At 34.4% G+C, this 22,554-nt stretch overlaps 1 protein-coding gene across 4 annotated transcripts in view; it reads left to right on the top strand.

Annotated features, from left to right (window-relative positions):
* The first annotated feature begins 7,033 nt into the window (after positions 1 to 7,033).
* Positions 7,034 to 22,554, top strand: part of LOC100116911 (exocyst complex component 8) — a 342,632-nt gene continuing 327,111 nt past the window's right edge. Inside the window, exons 1-2 of one of the 4 annotated variants that reach the window (XM_031921075.2) lie at positions 7,034 to 7,250; positions 18,341 to 18,621. In XM_031921075.2, coding sequence (XP_031776935.1) covers positions 18,567 to 18,621 — 55 coding nt within the window. In that variant the 5' untranslated portion in view covers positions 7,034 to 7,250; positions 18,341 to 18,566. Of the gene's footprint in view, positions 7,741 to 18,340; positions 18,622 to 22,554 lie in introns of all 4 variants that reach the window. The other 3 variants (XM_031921081.2, XM_032601342.1, XM_031921083.2) reach the window with 3 other exon arrangements.

Raw genomic sequence — 22,554 nt, 5'->3', positions numbered from 1 at the left:
ATGTTCTAGCAAAGATATAAAATGAACTTTCGCTCCACTATTAGAACAAGTGATATGCTCAGGGTAACAAGCTTTCTTATTCTACGATTGCAGAATAAGGTGGATATAAGTTATTTCCATGCATATTGTAAGTGTGGTTCCTTAATTTCTCATATGTTCGTTTTGTTAAATCTAAGTCCATAAACATCGCTAATACTTTACTTGTATATTCGGTACTAAATAAATTTTCTATAGTATCCGTAGTATTATCTGCTGAAGATGTTTGTGCTGTTAATTTTAGCGCCAACGATAGCTCCTCTTTAGAATGCTTTACAGAGATTTCGCGAGCTCGTCTATTTTTTGTTTTTGAACATCCTTTGTCATAACTTATATGAGGTCGACCTATATTACGCACATTAGAAAATTTTTCAGAAGTACGTGAAGTATTCCTAGTAAATAATGTTAAAGCTTCATTATTCATGATTGATATTGAAGTATTCATATTTGATGTTGAAGTATTTATATTTGACGTTGAAGCTTCGTCAAGTAACTGAATCACAAAAGAATTTTCAAAAAATTCTTTGTGTTTCGATTTAAAAACATCTTTCTTCCGAGAAACATCTTGCTATTTTAGTATATATTTTGGAAAAAATGATTTGGTTAGTTGGTTTCTTAGATGCTGCGTATGTCTTTCAGAAAGTGCATACTTTATTTTTACATCATTTACAATTATGTCGAGAATACAATTTTGCTCATTAGGATGATCCCATATTAATTCACATAAATATGAGTGTTCTATATTGAGTAACATTATTTTAGCTCTTAATAAATACGTTGTAGTTATTTAATAAATTTTATACGGGCCTTCAGAAAATTATTATTGACAAAGTAAATACCATTACGTTTTCACCTAAGTATTAATTTTATTAAGAAAATCAATATGATGTCTGTATCCATTATTTCATTTCTAAATAACTCTTAAAAATCACTACTGCTGATATGAAATATAAGAAAAAAGTTAAGTAATTTTACATCCTCAATTAAAATTGAAGTCCATGTGTTTATTAATGTAGAAACAGAAAATATGAAATAAAAGTTGATTGATTCTTTAGCCGCAGCTGTATTAATTACCAAAAAATAAATCCATAGAGTTAGAATCAACAGAACGCACGTATGCCTTATGTTATAACAGACGTAATAGAACAAATTTTACTGAAGAGAAATATTCTTAGATTTGACGGAAGTAAACTTAATTTAAATTTAAACTTATTTTGTTTTCAATATAATAAAATAAACATTCCCTGGTAAAAATAACTTATTAAATCCGATTCAAAAGGTAATAGGTTGTAATTGGATTTCTTAATCGGAAATTATTCAATTAAAACCAATTTAATCGATTAAAATCTATTTAATCTGATTATAACTTTTAGTCGGTTTTAATCGGGTTCAATCAGTTGTATTTTTCAACAAATATAACATTTTATTTAAAAACACAACTGTTTAAATCCGATTAAGACCGACTAAAACTTATAATCAGATTAAACAGATTTTAATCGATTAAATTGGTTTTAATTCGATAATTTCCGATTTAGAAATCCAATTAAACCCTATTATCTTTCGAATCGGATTTAATAAGTTATTTTTACCAGGGTTTGTACGTATTATACTATAATATAATAAATTCAAAAAGTTAACATTCAGCCATCGAAAAATCGTATGATCAGTAGATTTAATTATATTTGTATGTATTATACTATAGTGGAATAAATTCAAAAAGTAGACATTTAGCCATCGAAAAATCGTATGATCGATAGATTTAATTATATTTGCATGTATTATACTATAGTCTAATAAACTCATAAAGTAAACATTTAGCCATCGAAAAATCGTATGATCAATACTTGTATGTATTATACTATAATCTAATAAATTCAAAAATAAACATTTAACCATCGAACACTCGTATGATCAATAGATTTAATTATATTAAATTATACTATAATATAATAAATCCGAGAAATCTTCAAAAAATTCTGGTAGAATTTCAACGTATTTTTTTATTTAATCTAAGAACTTTTTCTTCAGTAAATTTTTGTCTAAAGTCTATCATTCTCAAGTAAAAAATTCTGGAATTTTTTCACGATTTTCCCGTGTTAGCCGCCAGTTTATGTGCTTTTACCTTTTTTTTCAAAATTTAAACTGTGACACTGAAGTTTAAGTCTCGAGGACACGATTTCTTCGCTCTAAACATTAAATCTTAAATGATTTCAATGTGAAAAATCGACATGAATAAAGATTTTTTTTAAACCATGTTTTATTGCTTGTGGTTTGGTAGGGGTGGTTTCTAGGGGTTAAGCAGGTTAGGGGTAGGTATTTAGGTGATTAGCTGGCTTCTGGTGTGTGGCTTAATTATTTTGAGAAAAAATAAAGCGATTTAACTCGCTGTTCCCAGGGTTAGGCTAGTTAGCCTGCTTGTGGTTTGGTAGGGGTGGTTTCTAGGGGTAGGGGGGTGAGTGGTTAGCTGGTTAGCTGGCTTATGGTGTGTGGCTTTATTATTTTAAGAAAAAATAACGTGATTTAACTGTTGTTCCCTGGGATAGATGAATTAGACTGCTTGTGGTTTGGTAGGGGTGGCTTCTAGGGGTCGCATGGGTTTAGGGAAAGGTGATACAATAATTTCCGGATCTGTAGCTTAAACTTGATGCTTTTTTAAAGAGTTTAAAAAAAAATCATGGCTCTACGATTAAAAATGACGCGTGGCTCGAATTTTGTCCATTTTTTCCCACTGTGCGGCGGCGGCGAGAGCATTTTCAGGCGGTGACAACGGCGATGGCGAGAGCATCTCCGAGCGGCGGCAACATCTTCAGCGATCAAATTTTTCACGAAAATCTCATAAATTCGCGGATACGAATTATCATTTGATTGATCTTTTTCTAGATAAAGATTTGTATATAATTTGTATAGATTTGTATATAATAAGTAATTTTTACCAGGGTTTGTACGTATTATACTATAATATAATAAATTCAAAAAGTAAACATTTAGCCATCGAAAAATTGTATGATCAATAGATTTAATTATATTTGTATGTATTATACTATAGGGTAGGTGGGTTTAAGGGTTTTAGATTTTAATGTTACACTTTTCCTCAAACGCCTTCCTTCAACGAGCAGACATATTTAAAATTTTTCTATTATCTATCTGCATATTGGGTAAATGGATTTAGATCAGGCTTAGGATTTTGTATTTTGATTTTTGTGTGGGTTTATGTGCTTAGGATTTGATATTTTAGTAGTATTTTAGCAACTTGTGTGCTGTGCCTGGTATAGATGTTTTTAGGAAATTTTGGTTTAGTATTTTTATTTTTTCATTTGCATCTCGATAGATTAAAGCTTATGTGATATATTAGTATTCACGTTTTATATTTAAGTCTTGGGTAACTAAATTTAGTGCAAAGGGTTCTTGTTTTTTAGTTTTGGATTGACATTTTCTTATTCATCGGTATAGCCACCGGTAATTCGAACGTTTTCGAATTGATGCAGGGTCGCCCAATGGCTGACTTTAGGGGACGCAGCGGATTGCTCTTACCGGGATGCCCCCTGAAGTTGGCATTTGAGCGACCCTCCGAATAATCGTGACCCACTCGCGCCGCTCGCGCGGCGGCCAGCAGTACCGCGCGCAATTCAAAAATACATTTATTTTTTAATATCAGATAGATTCTATTTAAAATTATGCATATTAATGTATTAATTAACGAAATTTTAGCCCCACACGTAGGGTTGAATTTCGTTAATTTTTTGGAAAAAAATTGATAATATTCGAGATATGTATTTTAAATAGCTATCGCGCGCTATCTAAATATGCATATACTTGATCACGTGAAGTTGGCACGGGGTTTGGGGTGATCTCGAAAGTCTATGGGGGTTCTGGCACCAGGGGGGAAAGTGCCAGAAGTAATGGGGGTTCTGGCACAGGAGCGGAAAGTGCTAAAAGTAATGGGGGTTCTGGCACAGGGAATGAGCCAAAAGTAATGGGGATTCTGGCTCAAGGGAGTGAGCCAGAAGTGATGGGGATTCTAGCTCAGAGTAAGCCAGAATCTCCATAGCTTATCTACTCGTACGTTTCAACGACGGAACGCAAACAGCCTGCCCTGCTAAAAATATGCGATTGAAATCGATGGACGAAAAATGAATCGATTCCGAGTCTATATCTTAATCCTGCGTTTTACATTTGAAAGCGATTATATTCAACTACTGCGTTTGTAATATATTGATGGCATTAGAATCGATTTAAAACGATAAAATAATATCGATTAAACCGGATTATGGTACATAAGTATTAGAATATTCACTTAATCGATTCAATGCTTATTTAAATCGGAACCAATGTATCTGTGTTCACTAGAAAAACGGTTTTAATGATTTTTTATATCTAGAATAACATTTTTGATATTATCCAATCGTACTGTATTCAACTATACAAACGTTTTTACTGCCCTGCTAATAGCTAAAGATTAAAAGCGATCAAATTTGATTGATTTTAATCACATTTTAATCGTTCTTAATACTTCTAATCCTCGTCATCATTTTAGAAGAATCAATTTTAATACATTTTAATCGTATAGTAATTAATGCTTATTTTTAGCATTAATTTTAATCATTTTTGATCCGCTTTATCACTAACAATTCCATTTAATCTATTTTAATGTCCTTGAAATCGCTAAAAATAATGCGGCAATGTCAGGTGTAATCCAAAGTAATCGTATCGTTTTTAAAAGACTATATTATAACTAAAAGTAATAAATTTTAATTATATTTGATTGTTTGTTAGTTAATCGTAATTAATGATGAGCCAAATGAAATTGTTTCTATAATAGCATATAATTAAAATCATTTTAATCGTTTTTAATATACAGTATTAAAATCGCAAATAATATATAATTCTATCGTTTTTGATCGTATTTAATGCAAATCATTGAAATCATTTTTTTATAATACGTGCATCGAAAAGACCATTTCAACGCCTATAAAGAGGACCGAAATTAGAGTTTTCCAAGCGTCAGAAAACAAGTGGAGCGAAAATGGTTGTTTTCGCCCCTAGGGGCGAAAATGACCGTTTTCGCTCCACTGTAGAAAATAAAAAAATAAAAAAGAGGAGCGTAAATGGTCGTTTTTTTTTTATTTTTTGCTTCATTTCCTCATTAAAACTTTAAATTGGCAAAAACTTTCAAAATTTTTAAAAATTTATAAATTTTTTGATAATTTCCATATAAATATTATTATATACACACTGTAGTGGACGACTTAAAAAACTCTATATTTCGATCCATTTTATAGGCGACAAAAATGGTCTTTCTTATATACTTTTTATAAAAACCACGGTACACAACAAGGGACGAATGTACTTTTCCAGACTCGGATAATGTTTGAGCACTCGTGTCCGACTCGGGCGCCTACGGCGCCCTCGATTACCCTCGTGCTCAAACATCATCCTCGCTTGGAAAAGCTCATTTTCGCCCCTAGTTGTGTAATGTACTATTAACTTCTTATAACGAAATTAAAAGTGATAAACTTTAATTCTTTGTGATTGTTAGTTGATAAATCCGAATTACACCAATAAAAAAGTCGGCGTGCACTCCCTGTGACCCATCATGGCTGACCCGAAAATTTTCAGGACGATCAACTCTCTTTATTGTCCCTGGTAAAAATAACTTATTAAATCCGATTCGAAAGATAATAGGGTTTAATTGGATTTCTTAATCGGAAATTATTCAATTAAAACCAATTTAATCGATTAAAATCTATTTAATCTGATTATAACTTTTAGTCGGTTTTAATCGGGTTCAATCAGTTGTATTTTTCAACAAATATAACATTTTATTTAAAAACACAACTGTTTAAATCCGATTAAGACCGACTAAAACTTATAATCAGATTAAACAGATTTTAATCGATTAAATTGGTTTTAATTGAATAATTTCCGATTAAGAAATCCAATTACAACCTATTACCTTTTGAATCGGATTTAATAAATTATTTTTACCAGGGGTATTACCGGGCGTTGCGTAGTGTGTGTGCTTTTTGCGTGCGGTGTGCTGTTTGTGTGTGTTCTTCGAATGTTGATGTTATTACTCGCAAGTGGTAAGAATCTGTGATGGTTAATATATAAGAACATTCAAGTTATTACATAATTAATTCATTATAAAATGCGTGTAATACATATGCATTAATGTAACAGTGCGTCTAAGATTAGGCAGTACGAGTGTGCATTTATAAAGTGTGTAAAAAAAATTTATTTAAATTAAATTATTGAGAAACAAAAATATTAGAGCTCACAGCCAGAGTTTTCGTGTTATCATCCTGATGGTAACACCAGTACTGACCCTCATTATTTGAAATTTATAAATTTTACTTATTTTAAACAACTTATAATAAATATATTAAAGGTTACAAATTTTGAAGGATTATCACCTGATTATCACCTGATTATCATCAACATTTTATCTCACATAAACGCATATTTATAACTATCAGCTTTATTAAAAATACTGAGTCGAAATCACCTGATAATCAGCTGACTTTTTGGCATGATTATCAGCTGATTATCAACTGATTATCAGTTGATTGTCATCTGATTTTTTTCAGTAGGGTAAACATCAAACTGTTGATTGTTGTTGACGTATGCTTAACCTATTTCACGAGTACTGGAATGATTTTTTTTTATACAAGTATATTTTTCACTTGAATAAGAACCTAAAACGTCCAAAAATATCCTCTTTTCTTTAGTATTATTTGTATGTTTACTTTATTTAATAGATTTAGTAGACCTAACTTAACCAAAACATTGCTCTTTCACGGGTTTTAATAACAAATTTTTCTCGCAATAAATCGTTATTTTTTCATAAAAATATCGTTTTATTTACTTAAATAATCCACTGGATCGCAATCCTTGATCACAATTATTTATTTAAATAGTGTGATTCAGCTCTGATCGCAGCGATTCACAACGTTGTTCGCAGCAGAAATACACGTGTATTACACGTATAATACACGTGTACTACACCCGTGCTGGGTGCGTTAACACCCCTGGCCTAGCCGCAATAGAGACAATCAACAACTTCGCACTAACGCGACGTAACAATAGATATACTTGGGTACTTCACCTAAACATCTAATTTCTTCCGCCGGGATCGTGGCAGTATTACGTACCTCCCAATACATCGCGGCAGCCGCAGCTGGTACACTGTGATGACAGGCCTTCATGTCATTGATGTAAACAATGATTTCTGAATATTTGAAATCAGATTTTTTATTTTCTTAATTATTTTCCTAATATTCTTAATATACAACACTTACTAAATAAGTATTGTATATTTTGAATGTTATTATTAAGTTATACTCATGCAATAGTCACGCCCAAATTGGTTAAGACTATTACTTTATTCCTGATTTTTTAAATAAACTACTATAATCAGAACACAAAATTGAGCGTGAGAAAAAGTTTTTATATTTTCTGATTATGTATAAAAATAAAGCACATCTTAAAATATATAATTTAGTGAATAAATTAGTGATAATAAGTTAATGGAAAGTTAGGCACGCGGGTTAGAGGAAGTTAATGCAAAAAATTGGTCGAATCATCAGCTCCTTTGTACCAATACTTATAGGCTTACTACTTTATATAATGTAATAGAATATAAATAAATGTGAGAAAATGTAACAAAGTATAACAGAATATAAAACGTAAAAAAATTAAGAAAACGTAACGATGTATTGGATTTCATTTTTTTACATTTTCTGATATATTTAATTATTTTTCATTACATTTTATTGCAACTTTATTCTTTGATTTTCATTTTTTATAGTTTGTTACATTAACTTTTTTACACTTTATTGTATTTGATTAAATTTTTGGAATATATTTCATACAACAATTTAACAATTTGTATAAAAATATAAAAACATGTAATTAAACGTAGCAAGTACTTTTCACTTACACAATATGACAATTAAGGGGCAGCTGTATCCGAAAACGCGATATTTTGATTATATGTATAGCTTTCTAAATAAAATTAAAATAAAAAATCATGAGTCGGACAGCGTAGTGCTGAGTTCAATGTATCATTCTATCAAAATTAGGGGTCGATTGGAATTTTAGTTTTTTTGGCATTGGAAATATACGCTGGTGTTTGACGACTACAGAAAACCACACCTAACCTTAATACCTTTATTTTACCAAACCAAATGATGTTATTATAAGTGGGTTTAATTAAAATAACGAGCTGACTGGCATAGTGTTAAGTTCAAAGAATCATTCTAGCAAAACAAGAAGTCAATTAGACTTGTAGTTTTTATTGGCATTAAAAATACAAAATGTCTGGTGGCGTGCTGCAAAGCTTTAACTCCAGCCACCCCTTAATATTTCTTATATTTTTATCTTCCTTACTTATAGTGATATTGATATCTTATTATAGTATATTGTGTACCAAGGGTGTAAAGTGGGCTTTTTAGGCCGAGTGTGGAGTTTGCAGTACGAGCCGCAGACAAGTACTGCAACCACACAAGGCCAAAAAACCCGCTTAGCCCTTGGTGCACACCATATTTTTTGTAACGCATGTACTGATTTTCGCGTTTTGAGTAGATTTGCCAATGAATTGAGTAGTGGGCGCAAAAGTACTTTTAAGCTCGGTAACAGTGGGTGTAATAGTATATTATATGCCCAGGGAGGAAAAGACTTTGACAGTCCATATCCTGTGTGAATTGTCACCCGAGCTAAAGGCGATGGTGGCAAACACGAGATATGGGCTGTTGAATTTTCCTCCCGGAGTGTGTATACTATTTTTCTTTACACCAGCACCGAAAAAGCACATTCCTCTCCAGGCTCCCGGGAAGGAATGTGGTACTTTCGGTGCAGGTGTGGAGATAAAGTATTTTTACGCCCGATATTCAAAATTAATCGTTTTCCGACCAGCAGGCGCAAAAGTACTTTTACGCCCGCTGGTCGGACAACGATTACTTTTGTCCCTAATTTTAGGTCAAAAAAACACGAAAATCGTGCATGTTTTACAAAAAATTCTTATCTAATAATAAATCAAAATAAAATACAAATAAATTTTAAGGAATGAAAAAAAAATATATAAGGTCCAAAATATAACAAAATATTAAACTTTGTTACATTTGCAGAAATGTAAAAAGTACATTAATTTTGATTAGTGCTATATGTTAAGATCTCAAACCTTAAAATGTGGACCAAATAATCAAGGTATATTTTATCAATTGTTTAATGTCCTATTAAAGTGTGTATATATGTGTATGTATGTGCATGCGTGCATGTGTGTATATTTGTATATTACACTATATATAATAATAAATTATTCAATTTTTTTAGTTAATTATTTTAACTACTATATTTACATACATTGCATCTGGTAGAGGAAAATACACTCCAAAAAAAAGTCTGCAGCATAACCTGCAGCCTGCTATATTTATTTTCTGCATACTAGCAACTTTAGATGTGCTCCATAAGTTTCAATGTTTATTGTTTTTAATTTTTCACTTTTGAAGGTTTAGAGGCGGCCTTGTCTATGGCTTTGGTACATCAAGGAATGTTTTATATTTCCAATGCCAATAAAACTAAAAGACTAATTGTTCATTAATTTTACTAAAATGATTCTTTGAATTCAATACTATGTAACTGCTCAGTATATTATATTAATTAAAACCTATTCATAACACCATTATTTGGTGAAAAAAGATATTTAGAGGTTAGCTAAGGTTTTTTGTGGTTGCCAACCGCCTGCATCTATTACAAATGCCAAAAATAAACAAAAGTTTAAACGATCTCTAATTATCACAGAATGATTCATTCTTCACTTGGTTTTTATTGTAAGTATTACCATTCTCACAAACCAATATTTTGGTAATATGATTCTTATTTCTCCCTTAAATACTTATGAAATCCTTAAAGAAATTGTCAAAAGTAATGAAAACATCTCTGTATTTTCATCAATTTACCATAATAAATGTAGCGAAATTAGTTTTGAAAATGTCAAGCATTGAAGTTGAGCTAGAATCTGACTAAACGAAATAATGATTACGATAGTATATTGAATGTTTGAAATGTATATTAAATGCATTTTGATTAAATTATTTTTCATTAGGAGTACTTTCTCAAGTTATAATAGGCCTTGCCTCAAGCTGTAAAAACTATAACTCTGTTGTGAAGTTTTAAACAATAATGTAATTAGTTGTGTTTTAAAGAATATCGAATTGAGTAGAAACAGCGAGAGTGCGCACGACGTGCCTGTGCGGTGATGCTTTTGAGCCAAGCTCAACATTACCTTCAAATGTCAGATTTTAACTGAATGTACTGCACTGCAATTGGCTGTTGCTTTTCGAGCAAGATCTTTATATTTATGAATTGCTTAACTAAATAAGTAAAATTTATGAATACATGATAAGAACGGGCGAAGCATGTCTAAATTAGCTAGCAGTCATAAAAAAAAGATAGTTAGACTTTTTGAAATAATTATTTTAAAGCACACTTGCCATTTTGTCGTTTTGTAGTTTATCAATGAAACACTCAAAGTATTTTCTGCTAAAAATTTGCACGTTTTTTAAAAATGTACTATAATACGTATAAGGCACGTATTTTAGCATCCCTGTTGATTGAAAAAATGATGTCATTAAATGACGTTATTTGGCATGTCACAAATTGGAACAAAAAATAACGTTATTTATTAAAAAAAAATTTCGTCATTTTACGTGTAAGAATAATTTTAAAAAATGTTTGAAAAAAATTATTGTATTTGTGAAAACAATTTTAAATTCGGTAAAAAGTTGTAAATTGTGGATATTTAAAAATGTTCATTATGGACAGTTTCGCAAAAATCGGGAAATTTTTATAGAAATTCGTTGTTTAAAGTTTGAGTTGTGCTAGTCTTCGCGGGAAATTTTGAGTTGTGCTAGTCTAGCGTGCGTCAAATGAGTTGTGCTACTTATGACGGGAAATTTGAACAGTGCTACTCTTCGTAGGGAGCGACGATATAATATTTGAATATACGACTCAAGATTTTAATATTTCTTATATTTTTCTAATAACTTCTGAATTATGGATTAAAAGTATATGATTGAATATGCTTTTAAAAATGCCAAGGAAGATAAATAATTAAAAATTGTACTTATGAATCTAACTATTGTATCAACTAAAAATTGAAGTAAAAAATATTTTATTTTATAAAATTACCTGCATGCATATACCTAGAAAATATGAAAAACAATTACTTGATATCAGTTATGTTTATTTTGGGGATTTCACTACTTTTGTAAAGAAACTTTTATTCGCTAATATTTTACCTTTTAGAAAGGTTTTTTATACGAGACTTCATCACTTTTATAGAGATTAGCGCGATTCACCTCACTCCTAACATCGCTTGGTTAAAATATATAAGTATTGCAATAGTGATAAAATTCAAGCTTTCTTAAGATCTTTTTTCCTAATGTCAATTCCTAACAGAAGGGGAAGTAAAAATTTCAAATAATAAATAATGAAACCATAAATTATGCATTAATTTATAATGGAAGGTAACATTTTGAAACTGGAAATATTAAAAAAACTATGACAGTCGAAAACATGAATTTTAAATTCTAAATTTGAAACTAAAATACTGTAAAATCTTGTTATTGTATATTTCTTAATATTTCAATTGAACATTAAGTTAAATTGATTATTCAATCACTGATTATCATGAAAATGAAGACGCTATAATTTAAGTAAACAAATAGAAAAATATGATGTCTCATTATTATCTAGTAAGCAACGTGAAATTTTTATATTATCATATGTATATACCCTACTGAAAAAAATCAGATGAAAATCAACTGATAATCAATTGATAATCATGCCAAAACGTCAGCTGATTATCAGGTGATTTCAGTTCAATATTTTTATTAAAGCTGATAGTTATAAATATGCATTTATATGAGATAAAAAATAAAAATTTTTGAGCTCACAGCCAGAGTTTTCGTGTTATCATTCTGATGGTAACAACAGTACTGGCCCCTATTACGTGAAATTTATATAGGATATTACGGGGTGATTGCATAAATGAGCCTTGTGTATATTTAAGAAATGTCAAATATATTTAAAACTATAAAATACATCGTCTCTACGTCTTTACCCTGGTTAGTCTACATCCGCACTCTACGACATCTCGCTTCTTGCACACGTATAAAAAAGGTTCGCTCGATTTTCGCTCCCAACCTCTCCTTGGAGCGCTCGGTTTTCGCTCATAACCTCTCCTTGGAGCGCTCGATTTATGCTCATAACCTCTTCTTGGATCTCTCTCTCTCACTCTCTCTCTACCTCTCTCTCTCCCTCTCTCTCTCCCCTCTCTCTCTCCCCTCTCTCTCTCTCACCCTCTCTCTCTCTCTCTAATTTAAACAGTTAATTGTAAGGTTTGAGGTTATAAAAACCGTCTGCTCCGAAAAAATACACTCCATGGGAAACAGGGTATTAAAAATATGGAAATCGATACAGATTTAAAGTGCGCTACTTGTTGATATTTTCAAAATAAAAAATATGTCATAAAAAAGGTCGTATCTAAAATTGAACATTATTCAAGACCTAATAATGCCCATATCACAGTTATTTTCACATCAGTCATTAATTTGACTTGTTATTTGAAACTATACAAACTTTTTAGTTCAAACGTTATTCAATTAAACAAATAACTTGAGTTATTAGTCTTCGCAGGTACGTATTTATTTTTCGATCAGGCACAATTGAATGCCATCTTCTTCATTAACTAGACTAATCTTTTATCCTAACCTTAACCACCTACCACGGAAATTCAGAACCGGAACGGCTCTGATTGGCCAATGCCATTCCGGATAATCCATTTTGGATTTTCTTTCTACCATGGGCCCGCCTCCTTACTTGCCAGCGCAGCGCTGTCGCGCCTTTTGATGTCGATCACCGATCCAACTACGAAACCAAGGAATCGATGCTTAACTTTTCTGATCGATCGTCTACACTTCTATACTCAATGCTACCAGTACAGTGTGTGATGATTTATTCTGTCAAGTAGGTTAAAACATACTGTGGCTTGGTGTAAACTCAGTAGAGGACGACAGTGTCCAGGTGTATGTAGTGCCTGATTATGAGGTCCAGGTGGAAATCACGCAAAAATCACTTTTGATTTTCATCTAATTCTCATCTGAGGTTTTTCAATAGGGACTTTTGATTCTCATCTGATTCTCACATAAGGTTTATAATAGGGACTGCCTAGACCTCATCACTGGGCACTATACAGGGTGTCCCATTTTAACTTACACAGCTGAATAACTCAAAAAATTGCAAGTCATTTAAAAAATGTTTCAAATAAAAGTTGGTGGGTATCGAAAGGCTGATACAGCCATGACCTTAGCCATGACCTTGACCTACATTCTCAAGGTTATTTGAAGGTCAACTTTAGTTTTTCAAATGAAAACCGCTATTTTTGACCTCGGATTCCGAAAGAGCACAAAATTCTACGTTCGGGTAGGTATTCATGTTAGGGGTCAAAGTGATCCCTGAAGGTCATTTCAAGGTCGAATTCCCGCTTGGTGCAGATAAGCTGTTTAATCATGCTATTGCTGTTTGAGTGAAAGAATGCCATAGATCGGTGACTTCGACAATCATATGTAACTAATGCATGAAATGACGCTTTGCATGACCCGGCCACTCTAGGGACAAGTCAGTACAGAGTCAAAGATTTATCAATAACTAGACCCCCTCTCCGCGATGCTTACTCGTGCATTTTTCATGCCGCGTATAAGCACCCCCGGAGCCGACTACGAGAACGTGGGGGGCATTCCGGCTCCATTTCTTTGGCCCTGAAAAGGGCCGATTTGTGTTCGTGTAGTTCTGAAAAAATCCAAATGATGAAGGTTTGATCGTTCAGTGATCCAGCCAGTTAACGCAAGATTGTGCAGCAGTCCAGCCAATGAAAGGCAAGAGAATTACACAATACAAGAAAGTTGTTCAGTCTGGTCCCTACTGAAAAAAATCAGATGACAATCAACTAATAATCAGCTGACGTTTTGGCATGATTATCAGCTGATTATCAGTTGATTGTCATCTGATTTATTTCAGTAGGGGTCAATTAAAAAAAAAATCAATAATATTCTAATCATTGTTTTCAGCTCTCTCCGTGCGAATTAAATGCTCAAAGTGAGCACCATTATTTTCCAAGCACAACAGCAACCGACGACGAAAGTTACGTTGAACATTTCCAAGTGTTTCGGGTGTTATTGCTTCAGAGGCTCTTCTTATTCTATCCATCATATTTAATCTTGTTGTTGGAGCTTGGCCATACACAGCATCTTTTACGTATCCCCACAAAAAGAAATCTAGTGGGTTCAGATCCGGTGATCTAGGAGGCCACAAGAATGTCCCAGCCCGCCCTATCCATCGATTTGGGAATCGTTGATTCAAAAATGTTCGTACGTCACGAGCATAATGAGCGGGGGCACCATCTTGTTGATACCACAAACGTAGTCGGACTCCAAGTGGAACATTCTCTAGGTATCTTGGCAAATCATTTTCAAGAAATTCTAAGTACATTGAACCATTAATGGTATGTTCAAAAAAATGTGGTCCAATCACTTGACCTTTACAATGCCAACCCATACGTGGACGCTCCAACGATGTTGATTTAGCACCTCACGATACCAATGTGGACTTTCTGGTGACCAATAATGGCAATTATGCCTATTGAGACTACCATTGCTGATGAATGTAGCTTCATCGCTAAAACAAACCTCCCAAAAGAAATTTGGGTTCAGATCTAACATCTCAAGAGCCCATCTACAAAATTGTACTCTGAGTACGTAATCTGCTTCGCTTAATTCCTGTACTAGAGTAATGTGATAAGGATGGTATTTGACTGATTGTAACCATCTATGAGCCGTAGATCGAGGAACTCCCAATTCCCGTTGTATTTGATGTGTACTAATATGGGGATTTAAGTGTACCATAGCTAAAACTGCAAGCAATCCAGGATCATTATTATTCTGAAGTCTGTTCCTTCGTCGTTGGCGATTTAGTAGGTTATTGCGAGATCTCCTCTCAATGTTTATCACTTGTCGAGCATTAGGATGGCGGCGATTTGGAAATCGCTCCACATAAGCACGGGCAGTAAGTCTGTAATTTCTAACACATTCACCCAAGGTTATAAGAATGTCGACTACTTCATTAGGCGTATAATTTGCCATTTTACTGACAAGAATTTTATTAGATTAGTTAATGCTGGTTTACAAATATTCAAAAAAATGCATAAAGCTTACAGACTGACTGCAAAAAATTATGATTCACTTTAAAGCAAATTAAGAATATGACACTACATCGACTTTAACTAAGTTCCTACCGCATCAAAAATCCAGTCCGATGGAAACCATGAGAACTTACTGAAGTCATTTTTTTTTGTATGAAGTATGCTTATTAAAGACAGTTTCAGGTATACGTATCAAAATATGTTTTGCTCTCGAAACCAAATCCGACGGTAGTAGACGATTACGTTTTAATACAGCCAATCTAACTTTACTTAAACAAAACTGCTAGAAAATTACTTATGACGACTGGTTACTAGGGTACTAGGGTACCTTCATTTTGGCCTTCCCTCCAGAATCGTGTAGTTGATTATCAATTTTAAGGTTAGCTTTCGTCCTTCGCTGATATCTGGAAAACCATCATACACATGGAAAAAGTAAAATCTGTTGCAGATTCGTGTCGACGCTCTCTATCGATCTGTGCAGTCTAAATGTAAAAAGTTTTGTTTTTAAGGTTAAGAAATCGGTTTCTGTTTGTACATCAAAAACTAGTGGGTTTGGTGCCAAAAAGAACAAATGTTTGAGTGGTATAATTACTTCATTGGCTAGCTCTTTTCAGAGCTACACGAACACAAATCGGCCCTTTTCAGGGACAACGAAAGGGAGCCGGAAGGCCCCCTACGTTCTCGACGTCAGCTGTACAGACTTGTCCCTTGAGTGGCCGGGTCATGCAAAGCGTCATTTCATGCATTAGTTACATATGATTGTCGAAGTCACCGATCTATGGCATTCTTACACTCAAACAGCAATAGCATGATTAAACAGCTTATCTGCACCAAGCGGGAATTCGACCTTGAAATGACCTTCAGGGATCACTTTGACCCCTAACATGAATACCTACCCGAACGTAGAATTTTGTGCTTAAGTTAAAATGGGGCACCCTGTATACATCTGGACACCGTCGTCCTCTAGTGTATTTACACCGCCACAGTATGGTTTTATCTTACTTGACAGAATGCACCATTACACACTGTACTGGTAGCATTGAGTATAGAAGTGTAGACGATCGATCAGATAAGTTAAGCATCGATTCCTCGGTTTCGTAGTTGGATCGGTGACCAACATTGTATGAAGCAGATAAATATTTGATTCTCCTTTTTTTTTTAATGTTTTACAAATGATACATGTCTAAAAACTCTGACTGTGGTGTTATACCTATTATAATTTTTGTTTAATTGCCCGTCTTAATTTTTTAATAGGATATGCATGCTCAGAGAATTTTTGTATTTTTTAAGGTTAGAAGAAAAACTGAAAATATGACGTTATCTTTTGCTTAAATGTCTGACACGTGAAATTATGAAAAATTACGTTAGTTTAAGGTTTGAGAAACAATGCTTTTTTGAACAAAATAACGTCTATTATTAAATAACGTCATTTTTGGTTCCGATTCGTAACATGTCCAATAACGCCATTTAATTACACCATTTTTTTCAACAAGGGTGTACTATCACACGCACTTTTCAGACCTCATCTTAAAAAGTTGGATAATACATGGGCTTCTAAATTATTAATAATCAAATTTTAACGAATAAATAAATTGTTGCGTACTGCGATTACGTATTTAACATTTAATTTTCAACAGGGTTAGTTTTGATTCTTGAGGTGTAAATTTGTTAAATGATATAAATTAAATTTACGACATTTTTATCATAATCTAAGTTATAATATGAGTATATTGCAATGGAATTTTTATATTATGAAATTGGCTGCATTTTTGTTGTATCACCGAACCTTCTTAAATAATCAATAAGTTTTTTTATTTTATGCATGCTAACGTAGATTGCAAGACAACAGGACAACAAGTGTGCGTTAAAATAATAATTTTGAAAGAAAGTTCTACCATTTTTTTACAACTACTAGTCAGCTGATTCCAGCCCAATCAGCCCTTACGGAAGATATGTGCATAGATTTCTGCAGAGTTTCCTGCCCAAAGCTTTGTGCATATTTCTGCACAAAATTGTGATCATATCCTGTTTATTTACGGAAAATTCTTAAAAGCAAAAAATAATATCAGTGCCTCTACACGTAATATTTGAATGATAACACAAAAACTCTGGTTGTAAACTCCAACATTTTTATTTTTAAAGATTTAAAGAAAAATTGTTTTAATAAAATTATTAAGAAAATTAAAAGTTTAGAGTTCACAACCAGAGTTTTAGTGTTATATATTTAAATGGTAACACCTTCAAAGACACTCATTATATTATTTTTTACTTTCAAGAATTTTTCGAACCTTGAAATGTAGCGCGTAAGGAGCGCGCTCAAATGCACCTATTGTAGGAAAACCGACGTCCTGAGAACGTTGTGAAAACTTGCAATCCATCACGTTGCTAGAACGTTGCCAAAACTCGTGCTATAAACGTTTTTACAACGAATCCCCAAGTTCTTAAATTACTTTGGACCCTTAATTCGTTCCAGACACGTTCGCAGGACGTTGCTACAAAAAAATCATGGTAAACGATGCAATAGGTAGCGTCTCATACCCGCAAGTGAAGTAGTGCTCTGGAGTCTATAAGGGTAAGACCTCATATAGGTACAAAGAGTGGAAAAATGTTTTAAAGAGATCCCCTATAGCACCCGATCGGAACCGGCAGCGGGACTTGGCTTTGTCGCCTTACCCGCTTGGGGTAGTGTTATTGTAAGTTCACTATCCATATTTGGTTTATTTTCAGGGTTCCTTCCCCTAGCCTGTTTGGCCCGCGGAGCATATTTTATTTCTGCTCTACCCTCCGACACGTTAAAGAGACCTCTACGCGCCAATGAGCATTTCCCTGCCCGCCACCCAGAGGACGCGTTTCATACGGTGTATCGGTTTTCCCGTGCGCGCGCGCGCGTGTGTGTGTCTAAAGAGAGACTGTGTGGACAGAAATCTAGAAGATTGTTACAAAAATTAGTATCCAAGATAGATTTAAAAAAATTAAATAACATTCAGGAAATATTTTTTATTTAAATAATTTAAATAGTTATAATTTATGCAACTTACTTTTCTGCAGGTGTTTCCCTTTTGATCTCTTTTTAAAATAATTTGGCCAAAAAACAGGAGTTTAAAGGTAATCTAAAAGGCATCTACAATACGTACTCATACTATTGTTGCAGAATAACAGTGATTTGCTTATACTAAATTTGAGAAGGAAATTCAATTTCTAATTAATCTAGTACGTTACAAGTCTTACATACGGGTTACAGATAATAAATGAATGTATAAAGTTCATAACAAATATGCCTTATTCTTTCGCTAAAAGTTTTATAGAAGCTGATTTTGATGCAGAAAAGTGTAAGTACATATTTTATTTTTAAGATAAAAATTATTTGTTTCCAAAATTTTTATGATTTTAATGTAATCTTCGACAATTTTTATCTAAGCAAGCATGTTTAATAATTTGTTACCAAAATAAGGCTCTTCTTATAGAAGAATGACAACTTTTTGTTGAATGTCCGAATGAAATGTGTCCCAAGGCAATTCTGGACGCTGAAAAGTGATTTTGTATCGTTCTAAATATATGGAACTCAAAATTAGAGCATCCTTATGCCATTCCCGTCTCATAACCCTGGTAGAAAATTTACCATATGTTACCGTATTTAGTTCAATATAAGGGTCATGAGTCTATCATTACAATCCATTTATATTGTAAAAAAGCAAGACAGTTGAAATTTGTTGAATTACGTGCTATGCTACCTAGAAACATGGAATCTAGATGATTATAATTCAACTGTTTTCATTCATATTTTCACATCAAGGTCCCTGGTAGTAATGTTCAGTAGTGACTCGCCAGTCTATGCCCAGTTCAAAGTGAACTGGCTAGTGAGTTCAGCAGTGACCCGCCAGTTGCCACACGGAGAGACCTTTTACGCGGGATTTTCGGTGATTGAAAATTGTACCGTTGAATATTTGGTGGAGTCACTGTTTTAACGTGTGATTACGGCGAGTCTGTAGGTGATCGCGCTACACACTACATGACGTGAACGCTACTCGAATGTCGAGAGGCATTCACCGATTTTTCCAGTGAACGCCAGTTACTGGGTAGTCACATGTGTAAGCGTTTCACGCGCGCGCCGTGTTTTGTTCGAGATAATTAATTGTTACAAAAAACAGGGCTTAAATTAATAAATGGGTTACGTGCGTAGAAACTACACATAATTTAATAAAGTTATATTGCAATTTTTTTACAATGCAATGAAATTGTAACAAATATAATAAGCCACAATACTAAATAGTTTCCAAAAAATAGCCTTTATTGCGCCCCGGGTAAATTATTACCTGGTTGAGCGAACATTATTTTTTCCGGCATTACTGAACAGCTTAGCCCGAGATCTTAAATTAAAAAAAAAAATTGTCGAAAATGACCGTCCCTGTCAAAAATGCGAGCTATTTGAAGCAGGGTGAAATTCTTCAAAAATTCGTTAGAAATGAGAATTTTCGGTTTTTCGTCAAATTATCTCACTAGACGATTTTTACCCTAGCTCGCATTTTTGACAGGGATGGTCATTTTCGACAATTTTTTTTTTAATTCAAGATATCGGGTTAAGCTGTTCAGTAATGCCGGAAAAAATAATGTTTGATCGGCCAGGTAATAAATTACCCGGGGCAAAAAACCGAATTAAGATCCGTCTTACTGTTCAAAGAATCGATAGTCCATTGCTTTATTTCCACGACTATTCTCTAATAAGTATTAATTTTATGTTAAGCAATTGCTGTATATTTGTAATATTGTAGTAATTATAAATAAACATATGTTTTTGTGCGTATATAGTCAGTTATCCCGCCGCGCGCGTCAACTCGTACTGTGCACTACATTTGCTTTCCAGTGGCAGCCATGATATTCTGCGCTGTAAACCGTTCACTGAAATTTCGGGTGAACGTTCACCCGGAAACGGGAGTAACGCATGCATTTACTCGATGAACGCGGTATTGAAGATACGGTGCTTACCATACACTTGATATCCCGCGTAGAAGAGAATCGAATGCATCTCCGTGCGTGCGATTTTCGTCAGATTTTTACCCATGCCACTGGCCAAGGACTGCCGAGTGCAGTAAAAACAAGTAAATAACTATAAATTGACCCATAATCATCTAAAAATACTTATGAAACTGTGACGAGACACGAGTCTCGCACATAAACATGTGTGAAGGCGGCCGCGATAGACGCGGCATGTGCAGCGAGCGCGCGCGCGCGCGCATCGAACAAAAGGCGAGTCCGCGCGGCGCGGAGTAAGCGTGCGCGTGCACCAACCGAAAGGCGAGTCCGCATGAGTGCGGAGCGCGGCGGCTGGCGAGCGATTCAGCCGCGACGCGCCAGGCAGCGGAAGCAGCACGCGGCGCGACGTGAACACATCTATACAAAGCCGCGCCGCGCGCCTTTATAAGGCGGACCGCGCGACGCAACCGGCAGTTCTACTCGAGCTCCATTCCAGGTAGTATCGTGAGCACACATTACTACAAGGAAAGCGTGAAATAGACCCACGCCGACAAAATCGTCTCGTGAGCCCATGTGACGACTAGTTAGCCGCCCCGAATCCCAGAACTCCGGATTGCCATTGTGAGCACACGAGACAACTCGGAACATCCGAACGACACCCAGTCTCGTCTACGTGAGCACACGTGGACGACACCCGACGTCGCCGTACCCGTCTACCTTACGTTCCGATATATCGCTGTCCTCTCTGTCACTGTGAGCACACAGGGTTAAGGAAATAGCGATAGTCCCGCCCACGAGTCTCCAGGTTGTGCGCTCACGTCCTGGTGAATTTGAGGTGAACTCCTAACCTCCAAAACCAACTTTACGCCGAAATCTCACGACTCCCCTTGTCACCGTGCGCACACAGGACAAAGAGAAGAACGAGACGAGGGACGAGAAATCGTAGAGCCTTGCGCTCACGACTCTACAATTCCAAGGGATAACCTCAAAACATTGTAATACCATCTCGACCGCACCTGTGCGCACACAGAGCGATCTAAACCGTTGTTACGAAACACATCCGGATCGGTGTAGCCGTGCGCACACGACTCCACCATCCCGAATGAATTCCTAACCTCGAAATCCGTCATCGACCTGTAATACTGACACCGAACCGATAAACCAATGCCGCAACCGTAGAATCGCGATTGTACCGAAAATCACGTAGCCGTACTTGAAATTTGTTAACCGTGTTAGTTTAAACAATACAAATTGTGAAGGCAAAATATTCTTAACAAAGCCCGTAATTGATTTCTGTTTCAGACGGGATTTATCAACTGATTCCCAATACATTTGTTTTGTTACAAAATATACTGTATGATTGTTAAAAAATATAAAAATAGATTCATTCCCGCGTGAAAATGTTATATGAGATCTCATGTAGATCTCATGTAGATCTCATATAGATCTCATATGACTGAAATTCGTACTGAGATCTATATGAGATCTATATGAGACCAAAATATGAGATCGCATATGAGATCTATATGAGATCTATATGAGACCAAAATATGAGATCGCATATGAGATCTATATGAGATCTATATGAGATCGCATATGAGATCTATATGAGATCGCATATGAGACCAAAATATGAGGTCGCATATGAAATCTATATGAGATCTATATGAGATCGCATATGAGACCAAAATATGAGGTCGCATATGAGATCTCATATACATCTCATATAAATCTCATGTAGATCTGAGTACGAATTTCAGTCATATGAGATCTCATATAAGATCTCATATAATATTATTACGCAGGTTACTTTTCCTTTCCCCTATCCAGATCTTGGAACCGACTGACTATCCAGTCTCACGGGGAAAGTCATACTGTTACAAAACTAATAAATAACGCTTAAATAACCATGTATAAGATGTTTTAACCCAAATATTGTATTTTAACCCTCTCAAAAATAAGTATTCCATGAACACACATTATTGTAGGTTATGAAACTCGATGCATGAAATGTATTAATTTAACTTCTAATTCTTGTTGACTTACTGTGTAAAATTCACCTTCACACATCTTTGTCTGAATCAAATGTGAACATACAAAGATAACACGAAAAATAGCATATACGTATGTACGTATTTTTCGAGGTGAAGCATCTTGTTGTTTACGTTTCGAATAATTCGGAATCTTAGTAGTGCTTGGCCAGTGCCTAAGCAGTCATCATGCCAGTCACTAGTCTTCTCACCAGTTTCACTACTCAATTTTCTACCAGAGGTCCATATGAATTACACAGC

Source organism: Nasonia vitripennis (genome assembly GCF_009193385.2).
Source record: "Nasonia vitripennis strain AsymCx chromosome 1 unlocalized genomic scaffold, Nvit_psr_1.1 chr1_random0005, whole genome shotgun sequence".
In the NCBI taxonomy this organism is placed as follows: Eukaryota; Metazoa; Arthropoda; class Insecta; order Hymenoptera; family Pteromalidae; genus Nasonia; species Nasonia vitripennis.
The sequence above is the reverse complement of the archived record's forward strand: the minus strand, read 5'-3'. Positions and strand labels throughout refer to the sequence as shown.